We start from the raw sequence: 13,946 nt of genomic DNA on the forward strand, positions 1-13,946 counted from the left end.
ATGGTAGATCAGATTTATTCTTTGGTTGAAAGTTGTAAGCGTCGTTTCAGTCACTACGTGAATCGAAGTGAAAACAGTCATAATTGTATTAACGAAGTCTGGAAAGAAGGTGAATAGCAGAATCGAAATCTGAAGACAAATGTAAGCAAAATAATCATCGCGCACGATTTTAGTGGCGTCGATTACGAAGTAAGATGTCAAAGTCGGATAATCAGCCATATTCGAAAAAAGTTTCGCATAGAAAGTGAAACATATGTACTTACAGCGAATCCGTGTGCGGCAATAATTCCGTCACCTCGGCGGTTGGGCATAAATATAATAATTAAGAAAGTCGTTAGCATTGTGCTGGTAGCTGGTATACGAAAGAAAAAAAATGGCATGCGATAAGAATCGGTAAAGGAAACGCCCCTAGTGTTCGTCTGCAGGTTTGAAATAAAAACATACGAAGCAAAGAGAAAGGCGAAAGCAGCCGAGAGTGAGTAGAAAAAAAATTAATGAAAAAGTAGGAAAACGAAGGAGGGAAAAGGAACGGGTGAAACAACGAAAGAAGAAAAATTTCTAGCAATAACTCGCGTATCGCTTAATAGCCGTCAAGGTTAACCCTGCGAGATCAAGGCCGCACGCGAAAAGCTCGCCAACCTTCGTCATCGTCTACGCAATCGTTAACTCATTCCTCAACGTCGACGCAACTCGATGCCACCTCGTTTTTAATTATCACCACGCGGATCGATTTTCACCCAAAAGCAATACGCTAGAATTGAAATTGCTTGCCGAGCTTTCTTCGGTTGTGAAAGATGAATCCATGAATTTTCCCCATTCTTTTCTGCAACAGTTTGATCAATTTTTCCGTTTACAGGCTCTGTGATCGAAATTCCCAAATTTTAAATGGAGGATCCAATATGGCGGACAAAAACATTATTTCAAACATGGCGGTTCTTGGGGTTGCTGATAACGAATCTGGGATCAGATGTTCGAAATTCAAGATGGCGGATTGGATATGGTGCACCAAAAAATCAAAAATTTCGTTCTAGCTTTGAAATTTTGTACACAAGAGATTTTGGAGTCGTTAATAATTAATTGGACCTGCTATTTCGAATTTTGAAAACCGAATATCGAATTCGTCAGTGACCTCAAACACCCTTAAAAACAGACTTTTACGCAACGTGTGCTCAGAACTTTGCATAGGTAATATTTAAGATGTAGATCTTAGAAATCTGATCAAATCCCGGCGTTCCGAAAGTAAAAACACCCCGTCAACCCTTAATTCTGTCCAAATCTAGTAAGATTCAAAGTGAAAGAACTAAGAGAGGAAGAAGTAGGAGGAAAAAGTTGTAAGAACAGCGTGAGCTGACCTTTTTTGTAATGTAAGAAGGAAAAGGGAGAAACAGATTATCGCGTGTATACATTGACGTAGAGAGGCTGGCGATAATGGGAATGTAAATTAATGTATAAGTTCAAATGAATATCATTAAGCGGGCTTAATTCCGAGCCGACCCCTTCTTTTTCACCCCTTAGCTCCTCTCTACTCCCCCCTTACTCAACGACTGCGCAGAACTTAATAGCTGGGAGCTCGACAATTAACGTTTGGGCTAAACGGTTGACTGTATACGTATTGCGTGTACATACCGAAGTGTGTTGTGTATAAGTGTAGGTATATATGCGAGGCATGTCGGTGGGTGAGGGTGGATACGAGCGAGCTTTACTTCGGGCTCGTTACTAATTCCTGTGGGGGAGAAGCGGCGATTTAAATTAACAGAAACTGCCGGAAAGCTACACCGTTTCGTACTCTATTCGAATGGGTTATTGGAAAAAGGTAGCTAAGAATCACTGTTCGTTAATTTCACTTCGGGTTATATATATATATATATATATATATATATATATATATATATATATGTATATAAAATTGAAGTTCAAAACTGCGTTCCATTCAAACAATTCAACATTTAACGAGCGTGAGAATAAACTACGGACAATCTTACTCGCCTAATCACTTCAGCCACTTTGGGAAATGGATTTGAAATACTTCGGTTGTGCAAAAATAAACATTTAATCTACCTGAAAGGATATTTATGACTGTTTCGTTGAATCGATCTCCTCGTTTGATTCTGTTTATGATTGGCCTGCCTTTCTAACCGCATTCCACCTCCCTTCTTATTCACACTCAAATCTTCAATTTCGATGATCACTTTTCAGTGCCAAGGCTGGCCATTTTGAAAGCCATGGTTAAACAGCTGCAATTTTAATTCCTGGTGAAAATCTTGGACGAAATCGTGCCCCAGGTTTTTCAAATTCAAAAAATCTAACCTACGGTTCTGCGCTGAATCCTTGAATCTTCTCTGAAATTGTGAATTTCGAAAATCATCCGATAAGCTGGAAGTTTACTTCCCCATGAACTCTAGACGAATTACCATCCAAGTTTCACAAACTTACACAGTCTGGGCCGCGGTTTTCCACTGCATCTCACAGCTCGAATCCTGCAACTCAAGTTCCTCGAAATGCAGCACACTCACGGCTGCTCCATTAGCCGGGAATTGCAAAACAGTGACTTACGATCAGTAGCTCGTTCTCCCTTCACTTACCTCGGCAATAATGGGCGGGTGTCTACCAACCAACGTTCATTTGTGCATCAATTAAACCTCGGAGAGCGTGAGGAAGAAGATCGGTGTTGTCGTTGCCGGGGCGTTTTACGCGGTGTATAATGCCTGCAGCTTGATGTAAACCGATGTAATTATTCCATCGGAGTGCCGTCCACTTGTATAAATTAACCCTCTATATACACGTAATTTTAAGAGCTAACTGGTGCAGATTGAGAGAGACTGGGAACTCCGCGCTACTTCCGCTTCCTATTCTGCTCTGCAGCAGGCCGACTTGCTAACAGTATTTGTCGTTCAACTCCTTCACATCCTTCTGCAACGCGAAAAACCCCCAACCCTTCAACCCCTCGTTCCATTTCCATTCATTGACTTCTGTTTTTACTCCACTCGCATCCACTTTATGCTTCGCCACTGTCTTCACTCTTCGAAATCTATATATATTTTCCTTCTCTATCTCAGTTCGGACTTTTGTTATTTTTATTCATTAATTCCTTTTCACTGATTTCACTGAAGGAATTCGTTTCACGCTTTGATCCTGTGGTCAAAAATCAAAACATTCTTAGATTATTCATTTTTATATTACTCTTGGGTTTGAAATCGAGGCGAAATTTTTCACCCTTGACTTCTTCCCTCAAATCGAAGAATAAAACATTTCCGAATGATGAATAGCGAAGAGGGAAAGGGACACGTTGCATGTCGGGAAGGAGTCGCGAAAGGGAGGCTGATGCAAGTCAACGAAGACGGTGCAAAATTCTCTCGATTGTATGTTAATGCAAACTCAAGCTCGTTGTGCATAAATATGCAGCGGTGACTGCCGGCAGCAAGCTGAAATGGAATAAGACGAGGGAGGATTCCCTTCGTTCGAGGCTCTCGTTATTCTTCGTCTTTTATTCCGTTCTTTATTCTTCTCTCAAGCAATATTCGAAATCATTATATTACGAATAATAAGCGTTGGGGTAATCGAACGCCGTAGAGTTCCGTTGCGGCTTCTCTGCTGCAGACAGACGCTAGACGAACCACCTGCAGATCAGCTTCCATTCGGATAAGTTTCTTGGGATTATAATAACAGATAGATTCATTTCGATTCCATCCATTTTTACGTAACGAGAATACGACTCCATTAAAACTAGATGATGAGAAGGGTGAAGGTGCGATATAATTTTATACACATACGTTCACGGTTCCCCAATATCCTGTGTGAATTAGTTTGAGTGCAGCAGAACGTCTTGACTTATTGTCAGAACTCATGTCGACAATTATCAATGTCTAATCTCATTGCATTTAATTGCAGAAAAAATCTGTAACTGTAAATTTTTAGTGGAAATTAGTGCTACTATTTGTAAAAAAATTTACATCACGATACCAGCAAATCTAGTCGAATTCCACTTCCTCTGAATAAAAAAAAGTCACTATAATTTTTGGTTTCCCCTTATCACTCCTCGCGCTTTCTTCCCGCGTGATTTTGTTTTTCATAATTTCTTTTTCTCGCACGCGAGAAGTTTGCAGTGAATTCAACGAACCACAAGGGAAAATACTGCGGTCTTACGTAGAAGGAAATAGGGACGCAGGGATGAAGCGGTCGTCGACGAAGGCGGCCGTTTAGGGTGCCATTTGCCCGATCATTTTCAGCTCGGAAAGCACTTTGCACTGAACGTGACGAATGCAGATTCACCCCTCCTTCGTCTTTCGCGCAAAGCTCGTCTCCGCGGGTTTGCACGAAACGTCGTAATTGCGTTTGAGAGCTCCAGCGTCATTAAGATAAGTCTCCATGTGTTTCCAGATTGCGGAAAGATCCAGATGGCGCTCGCAGCGCGGGTTATTCAATTTGAAATTGTCGGTATGAGCCGGCAGAGTCCCTATATGCAGAAAAATTGTACGCTTTTATTTTTATATTCTTCAGTTGAAGTGTAATTCAAAGCCTCACGCATCCGCCGATTGAAATATCAGCGCAAAATATTTCCTGCAAAAACTGGTTATCGATTGAAAATTAGTTTACAATTTTTTCATCTTTCTTTTCAACACTGGCTGGGAAATTTTTATTTTCAAGGACTGTGCAGCCTGCGCAAGTCACCTTATATCCTAACACTGGAATTCTCGATTTTACGCACTAGGGTTTTTTTCAGCGCATGCGCACTTTCGAACAACTGAATTTCACTCACTACGTCATTAATTTGAGGATCTCATGATGGCCAACTCAGAGCGCAAACTGCAAACTTATCGGAAATGCGGACTTTCCGCACTTGTAACTACTGTATACACTTATTTATATGATTTTCATGAGAAAAACTATATTCGTGAGTTCAGTACTAGAATTTCATGTGTTATTACTTTTTACACGCAGCAATTTTATTCTCATCGATTCGTTCTCTAATGCGCTTTCGGAATTTCACCAATTTCCTTACCGATAACTGGAGTTTTTTCTTTGTTCCGAGTTGCAGCTTGCTTGGATATCGATCTGCACGCAATCAATCAGAAGGCTCGTATAACTTGAGCGCGTGACTGAAGTGAAGCCAGCTCAAGAACGTGACAAAAATTACCAGTAACCGACGGTCTGAATATTTTAAGAACAAAAAAAACTTATTTAAATTATACGACAAACATCAGAAATTTAGGTGAATTAAGTTTTTATACAGATAAACTGAAAGCTGGAAGCCAATCAGGCTGAATTTTGTGTAAACAATTATACTGAATTCTTCTGAAACTATCAGTAACTGAACTCTCTTCATCCAAATTTGTTGTTTATAATTTTATTTTATTCCAACGACACTTTCTTCCAATAAAATGTTTCACTCAATGAAATTCTGTTTTGTTACTTGGCAATTTTCATTTCCCCATTTTCTCTTAATCATCGTATAATTTTTAGAGCAAGGGGTAATCGTAGGTAGGGAAGGGTCGAGCAAAGTGAGCCCCTTAAGAAACTAACGCCTTAAATCAGAATAAAATATTTACCTTTCATGCAAAAAATTATGTTAAATTATTATCTATCTTTCTCGAGAAAAAGTAATTATAAATTCAAGTTGAGAAAACTATTTCGCTTTAACGAGTTGAGAGTAAAACACAACTTGAAACGTTTCGCGTTATGAGCTGTGCAATTGCTCGAGTAAATGATTTCCGAATAATTTATATCTAAGAAAAATTTTAGCTGGTTAATTTTATCCCTTGTTATTTATAAAATTGAAGGAAGCCCACTTTGCCCCAAATTTTTTGAGATATCAACAATTTTAAGATGCCCACTTTGCCCCCCTCCCCTATACGTAATTGAAAAACTACGAATTGACGTGTACAAATCGAATTATTCGTGCGGATGGATTTCTGCTGTACATTGTAAACTGCACCGCACCACAACCTGACTTGCAAATTTCTCAGAATTAGCGATACGCCTGGAGGAAGCCTGCCTGCCTCATGGAATAATTCGTTACCAGTCTGGGAAAATAGGATGAATAGAAACAGGAACAGGAGGTACAGAGATGGAGATGGAGAAGGAGAAGGAGACTGTGACTCGGTTCAACGTTACCGCCAAATTTATGCAAACTTTGTAACAGCATACCTTGCTGCTGGTGCAACTATTCTAACGAGATTTAGACCGCAACGTACGTTTCTATCTAAACACTCAAAACGCCTCGACGTTTTACAATATTGATAGCTGTGTTGTTTGTCGTTTGTGGTAAATTCTAGTCATTTTAGTAATTAAAAATTTATTAAAAATTGCTATAAAATTTTCTATAAAGAACGAAAAGAAATGAAACAAATCATTGAGATGATTTTTTAAATCTAGTGAAGCGAATAAATAATAAAAATAATAAATAAAACAGCAGTTTGGCAGAAAGCTGTTCTCCGATGATATAGAAAAAAAAAAATCTTTTTCCCTCAGCTTACTATCAATTTTTTTGGTCAGCCAAAACCTCATTTGAACGGTTTTGAAAATTCACAAAAAATTCTCAAAACTTTTATTTTCCACTTTATAATATTTCTAGATCGATTCCATTGTCGAGCGATTTTCGTCTATTTTCTTGGGACATTCAACTTTTTTCACCAACTTCACAGTGAAACCGGTCTAGAAATATTAAAGTAAAAAATAAAAGTGTCGAGAATTTTTTGGGAATTTACAAACCGTTCTCAAACAATGCTTTAGTTGATCAAAAAAATTTAGAGTGCAAAAAACAAAAAAAAAAAAAAAAAATGCAAAAAAATGCAAAAAAAAAAATCGGTCCATCATGGACCGGTCTTAAAAAAAAACGTTCCATTCAAATTCACCCTTAATACTTATGAATAATCGAACAATCGGATAAAAAATGGGAAAAAATTCAGGCTACCGTTTCAAAACATGGGAAAAATTGCAGAAATTTTTTTTCTAAACGAAATCAAAAATAACGTGGGATGGTCAGACGTTGGTTGAGTTCCCATGAAAATCCCTGGTTGATCGAGAAAACGATTCAGGGCACCCATCATGGACCGGTTTTCTCAACTACTTCACGTAATAAACCGGCAGTAATAACCAGCCGAAGCTTCCAGCGATTGCAGCGGCGTCAATCGCATGCCGACAATCGCAATCGCTGCGTTCAATATTCGCCCTGCACTAGCATCCACCCTCTAGCTAGATGAACCAGCTCGCGTGTAGAGCGTGCCTAATCGCTTCCTATGCAGGCCGATCACTTCTGATACAGTAGAATTAATTAGCCGGCCCGGTAGCGACCGATATATCTGCGTCCCTCCCTACGAAAATCATCCCCCCCCCCCCCCCGCCTCTCTACCCTCCCCCCTCGCACCCTTCGCGGTCGTTATAACAACCCTCGTTTAGATGGGTTGGGGGATGCATACAACGGTTGCAATTAACCGTTGTTATAAATTACTTAAATATAATATATTATTATACATACCTGCATGTGACGTTGATTTTATTTTCGGCCCCGTTTCACAAGGGGGATGAAAGTTTTTACCGCACAGAAGCGGATATATTGATAAACAATATAATATCTACGGGGTAGTTCAGGTGACTTCGACCTATTTACATTCCTCGACATTTCGGATTTGAGTCGAAATTTTTTTATATCATTGTGATCACTTCGAAAAGCACCAGTTTTGATTTTTTTTTTCTTTTTTTTCTTTTTTTTTCTTCCAAACGTGTTAGAGAATCTTTTTTTTTTTTTTTTTTTTTCTCGGTCCGTGAACTTTCAAATTGACATCTATTGACACGGAATACCGATAGATTGTATTTGAGATCAAGTATAAAGGTATTTTATATTATATACAATCGACAAATTTATATTTTGTATAATCTGTATCTATATTTATTCATTTACTTTGTTTATTTACAATATATAATAGTTTGTTGATTTTTTTTTTTTTTTTAAATTATTATTATCATTATTGTTATTATTATTATCATTATTATATCTCGTATTCGTGATATTTTCCGTTTCTCCGGCTTCTTCTTCTTTTTCTTTTTCTTTTTGTTTTTTTTTTCTGTTTTAATTTCGTTATTTTCGTTTCTCTTTGTACAAAAATTTCTCTTAACCATCTACGTATAGTTGTATGAGATAATAATAATATATGTATCGTATGTATTACGTAAATATACCAGTAATTGTATAAACGGTCAAGTAGTACATGGGAATTTTTTGTTATTCCTTATTCAGGCGTGTAAAAAGGAACGGAAGCGGAATCCTGTCTTTCCACGCACAATTTCTCTTCTCAATATTGTTTATGATTTTAATCGATATCGAATGAATATCATTAATCAATGTACATGTATACCTAGACATACTTCCGTTCCTCCTGGAATTCTTAACTAATTACATATCTTTAGTATTTTACTGATAACGATGGCAATGCTGATTGGATTAATAATAATAACAACAATATTAATAAGGTTAAAAAATAGTGTACAGCAAATTTGAGGGATATTGAAACAAAAAAAAAAAACAAAAAAAAAAAACAACAAACAATTAAAAACAAAAATCTTCGATAGAATGATGAATAATGACGACAACAATAATAATAGTAATGTAATTTATAATGATAATAAATGATTAACGAACAAATTTCATTTATGATAATTTTGTATACATACAATGTGTGTGAAAAATATACATGCAAACCATATTTTAATATGTATTTTTATTATGTATACGCACAGGATGATATTTTGTATTTTTAATTTTACATTTTTTTGCTCGTTACGTAGAGTCCGAATATTATGCAGCACGTTTTTACTTCCTTCTTTTTTTTTCATTTTTTTTTTTTTTTTTATATGCAACTTTTCATTTCAACGGACAAGTTTACAAAATTCGTTTTAAATTGGATCGATAAATCCCCGAAATAAAAATAACGGCTAAATAATTATTCATTCACTTATTGTTAATTATTTTATATAATATGAACTTTCAAACTTCAACGCTCCGATCAAAAACTATAAATATTTATATATATATGTATTTATCAAGCATTATATAACGTATAACCGTGGATATGGTGATATACTGCACTTCACTGTTAAACAATAAGCGAATTATTGTAGAATGAAAAGAAAAAATAAAATGAATAAAAAAACGAGAAAAAAAACAAAAAATTCAGTTAATTTTTTTTTTTTTTTTTTTTTGTTTTCTTTACTTTTATTCAAAAGTCTGTTTCGTCGATTGTTTTGGACATTTATTCCGACGTCGGTTATTATAATTTTCCACATCGTCTTGATAGCACTTTTCGTCGATCGTCCTTATATACAACTTTCCTGTATTCGATTCGATCTGGTAACAACTTCCGGTTGATGAAATTTCGCGTGGGCGGATATCGAGGACGACACCGGCCGTTGGGGAAGACCCGCAACACCCTTGTTTGATCTCTGGAGGCTGTAGTATACCTGCAGCGCAAAACTAAAATGTAGAAGCGAACACCGTCGACCTCGTTGTTATAAACAAATCCCCTGCATGCTCGAAAAGCTCGGGGAAACTGCGAGATAGAGATGGAAAATTTCGGGGAAACAACTTTGCCGAACTCCGAAGCGACGAGCTGCCGTAAATTCTGGTCCACCGGACCTCAGAGTTTTGGTGAAAATTTGAAATTCGATGTTTCGATCCAGTTCGAATGGTTATAAGATATTCTTCTATTTTAACTTCGAGAAAATCCCCGGAATTTTTTAATTTTTGCAACGACTTAAAAACGAGATTAAAAATTTTACAACTGCACAAAATGAAACGGGGAAAAATATTTTCACCTCAATTAACACCGTCGCAGACTAACACCGATTATTCGGAGCAATGATTTCGATGAAACTGAACATAGGAATTAATATTAAGCCAAAGACTTTCCGATGAGCTGTACAACTTTTTTTTTTTTTTCAATAATCTTACAATGAAACTTATTTATTCAGTAATGAAATCACACATAAAGCAAACAATTTGTTTCCTACAAATTATTCGTTGGTACAGAGTAAAAAATTGGCTACAATTTTATACTGGCTATGCGAAAAAAAACTGGCTATGCGAAACTCTATATTTAATGTAAAATTGGTCTGAAACTAAAAATTTAACGTCACGATTTTCTTGAAACTGGATATGATAGAAAGTATTACGTTTAATTTTTCACTAAATTTAATCACGTAAGAAATATTTCCGAGGTGTTTCGGAGTCACGAAAAATCTATAGAAACGTGAAAGAAACGTCGAATTTCATCGATGATGATTAAGCAAAAAACAATAAAACAAAAAAAAAAAATAAAAAAAAAATAAACGAAGTGTGTCTCGATAATCAATTGAACCGATAAAATTAAGTTTTCAAACAACTCACGTTTTGATTGTTTCGCTGATTGTAGGCGTCCATCGCCATCTGTTTGAAATCAGCCATCGTTGGTGGCTGGGTGTAAGTGTTCTGATGATGAAGAGTGTGATGATGATTCTGAAGAAAATTCGAATCAATCTCGGCGAGTCGTGGATCAGGCTGAAGGTCCACCTTCCGTTGGACGGTAGGTTTTTCCTCCGGCAGGACATCGCCCAAACGTAAATCCTTTCTTCTACGTTGCGGTGGAGTTTTGTAGATAGGCGTATACGTCAAGGGTCTCCTTTCTGCAGAATTGACAACAAGAAAGAAAACTAAAAGAAGAAGAAGAAGAAGAAGAAAAGACAAAGAATTGCGAGATAAATAAACGAGATGAAAACCGCGATACATCGAAAAGTGGGAAAAGTAGCAGAATTTCAATTTATCACATTAATAGACTTTAATTATTGGAAAAAAAATGTATTCAAATGGTTTTCAAAAAGGAGAATCAATACGGTTTTGTTCTATCACAACATTTCGAATCAGGCTTTTCCCGAGTTTTTTTTTTCTCTAAATCGCACATACTGAAATAACGATCTCGAAATTTCATTTCCATGAGAAAACGTGATACCAAAGTCTATAGGAATAAACGATTAGAGTAAATACATCGAGCGCTAAATATGCACACGTGAATCCATTCTCAGAACAGTTAAAATTTGAAAAGAAAAACTGTTTGTTTGTTCGTTAAAAAGCTACTAATCCACGAATAATCCTTTCGGGCGAGTTGGAAACACGAGCACGATGAAAAAGCATGTAAAAAAAAAAAGATGAACGGTGCAGGGGAGGGGGGTGGGGGCAAAGGGGCTCCTTAAAATTTTTGATATCTCAAAAAATTTGGGGGCAAAGTGGGAACCTTAACATTTTTGATGTCTCAAGAAATTTGGGGGCAAAGTGGGTCCTCTTTGACATCAAAAATGTTAGAATGCCTACTTTGCCTCCAAATTTGTTGAAACATCAAAAATTTTAAGGTGCCCACTTTGCCCCCAAATTTTTTGAAACATCAAAAATTTTAAGGTGCCCACTTTGCCCCGTAAATTTTTCGAAACATCAAAAATTTTAAGGTGCCCACTTTGCCCCGTAAATTTTTCGAAACATCAAAAGTTTTAAGGTGCCCACTTTGCCCCGTAAATTTTTCGAAACATCAAAAGTTTTAAGGTGCCCACTTTGCCCCTAAATTTTTTAAAAACATCAAAACTTTTGAGGAGCCCAATTTGCCCCCAAATTTAAAAAAAAACATAAAAAATTTTGAGTTGCCCAATTTGCCCCACCCTCCCCTATGTATCGCGTTTGCGATAAATCCTTGCGCCAGGAAGTTCGGGGAAAGTCAATTGGCGCAATGCCCCGCGCGATAAATCATCCCCCGGATTCGGACTCACCATACTCGTTGGGGATGATGTCGGGGTCCATGTCGTCCGGCGTCTGCTTGCTTCCGGGGTGCATCGGAGTCGTGACCCCGGCCTGAGTCGGCTCCCTGGCGATCGGGGCGTGCTTCGGACTCTGTCCTCCGCCCCTTCCGGTTGTGTGCTTCCGGTAGAGCGCAGCCAGAACTCCGGCCACGGCCAGAGCGAGGAGCGTGGCCGTCGCCGCCAAGCCAAGGAGGACGGGACTCAGGATCGAGGCATCGGCGTTCCCTGCGACGAGAAAGAGGGAAATTGGGGTGAAAAAAAGGGGAGAAAACGCGAACGATTTGCTGTTTGTTGAAATAAAGATGGATGGATGATTTGTCGTGTTTTTTTTTTTCGACAACGATGGGGTGGAAATTTCTTCCGGAAAAATAACTTCTATCGCAGTATGCATATTAGGCAGAAATAGAGAGCCGGAAAGATTGTTTTTCGCCATGAAAGACTAATTTTTCATGCCCATTATATTTGACTTTGAAATCCTGTGAGTTTCAAATTTTTTCATCCCGTTATTTTATAAAATCTGTTTTTTCGGATTTAAAAGGTTCGAAAACTTAAAGATTCGCTGAAATTAAAAGTGATTTTTGACCGAAATCAATACTTTTTTTTATACCACCAAAGGTGATGAAAAGTAAAAACGGATATAATACATGAATTTTTTTTTTTTTGAATGATGAACCAACGAACAATTTTTTACAGAAAAAAATAAAAAAATTATGACAAAGTATCAACACAATTTGTGGGCATAATTGATGCACGAACGAAACTTGTTAACTTTTTTTTATACATTTTTTATTGAAATCACTTCATCAAGCATCAGTTTCGATTCTCTGCCTAAACAACAATTCGAAAATTACGTTTTCTTTAACAAAATTATTCAACTATACGTATTAGGTACATATTAAACTTAATTTATTTATTTCAGAATTACACCAATTTCAGTAACAAATTTAAATTGATTACTTTCCTGTTTATTTTTCCTACCATCAATTTTTACCAAACGACTGGTTTCATTCGTATATTTATTCAATTCTATACTCGGTAACATTTACACGTGTAGAGCGGTAACAAATAGAAAGAGAAAATATTTGTTTTTAATTTGCGTAGAAAGACTCGAGCGTTCGAATCAATGATTTTAATTCAATATTCGTTGGTCGAGAATATCGCCTCCGCGATCATTCTATGAATAATAAAATTCATTACGTCTAGCAGAGAACGAAAGTGTTCAATTCTTTTTTTACTTTACCTCAAATTCAATTTTCCTTTTTTTTCCTATTTCCTTTTTTCTTACGACAATGTTTGGTACTCAGGTGAAAACATTTATTGAACGATTACGTAATAAATAAATTTTAAAAAAAATTAATAAAAAAGTAAACGTACAGTATATCATACAGTACAAAAAAAAACAGTATCGACTGTTTTTTGACCTGTTAATTTGGATTTCGGTTTATCAGTTGAAAAATTTTATCAATCAAATTATTTTTATTCGAACTTACGACGATTCTGAAAGTCAGATTGGCATCGATCAATATCTAGAATTACAGAGGAATCGATTTTTCCTCTCTACTCGCACTTCGAAATCCTAATACATCGTCTCTGCTTACACTAATTCGTCTGGCGCATATTACATGTATATATATATATATATATATATATATATACATTTTATATAGGCATATTCCACGATTTAGCTGGCGTATAAACGATCTCCGTCGATAATGAACAATTTGGGTAAATGGGAAAGAGGAGGAGGGCGAGGATCCTGCGCGTGCTGCAGTACAGCTCTGGGCTCTTAATTGAGCATTATTGCTTCGGGTCGGGGGTTATATTCGAGTGAATTTCGCAGTGCCGGTAATTGAATGGCCGACAAGAGAGAAGGGGGGAGGGGGGAGAAAGAGAGAGAGAGAGAGAGAACCAGGGTAATGATACATTTCGCAGCTGTTACCCTGCAACTATATATATATATATATTATCCCTTCTTCGTCAGCTGCAGGAACAATTTTTTCCACCCCCTCACACTTTTAATTTTGCAAAAATATTTCTATCCAACAGTCAAAGGTTGGCAACAGTCAGCGATTTTTTTTTTTTTTTTTTTTTTTTCAGGGCTTAATTGTTTCTCAGGAATGAATTCTTTTTCTTTC

At 36.8% G+C, this 13,946-nt stretch overlaps 1 protein-coding gene across 1 annotated transcript in view; it reads right to left on the reverse strand.

The window, feature by feature from the left end:
- Window positions 1-9,179: 9,179 nt before the first annotated feature.
- LOC124414057 (hemicentin-1-like) overlaps window positions 9,180-13,946 on the reverse strand; it is an 87,343-nt gene continuing 82,576 nt past the window's right edge. The window contains exons 10-12 of the mRNA XM_046894932.1: window positions 11,782-12,036; window positions 10,379-10,653; window positions 9,180-9,453 (exon numbers count right to left, since the gene is read on the reverse strand). Coding sequence (XP_046750888.1) covers window positions 9,310-9,453; window positions 10,379-10,653; window positions 11,782-12,036 — 674 coding nt within the window. The 3' untranslated portion in view covers window positions 9,180-9,309. The remainder of the gene's footprint in view (window positions 9,454-10,378; window positions 10,654-11,781; window positions 12,037-13,946) is intronic.

The sequence above is a fragment of the Diprion similis genome, chromosome 13 (genome assembly GCF_021155765.1).
Source record: "Diprion similis isolate iyDipSimi1 chromosome 13, iyDipSimi1.1, whole genome shotgun sequence".
NCBI lineage: Eukaryota > Metazoa > Arthropoda > Insecta > Hymenoptera > Diprionidae > Diprion > Diprion similis.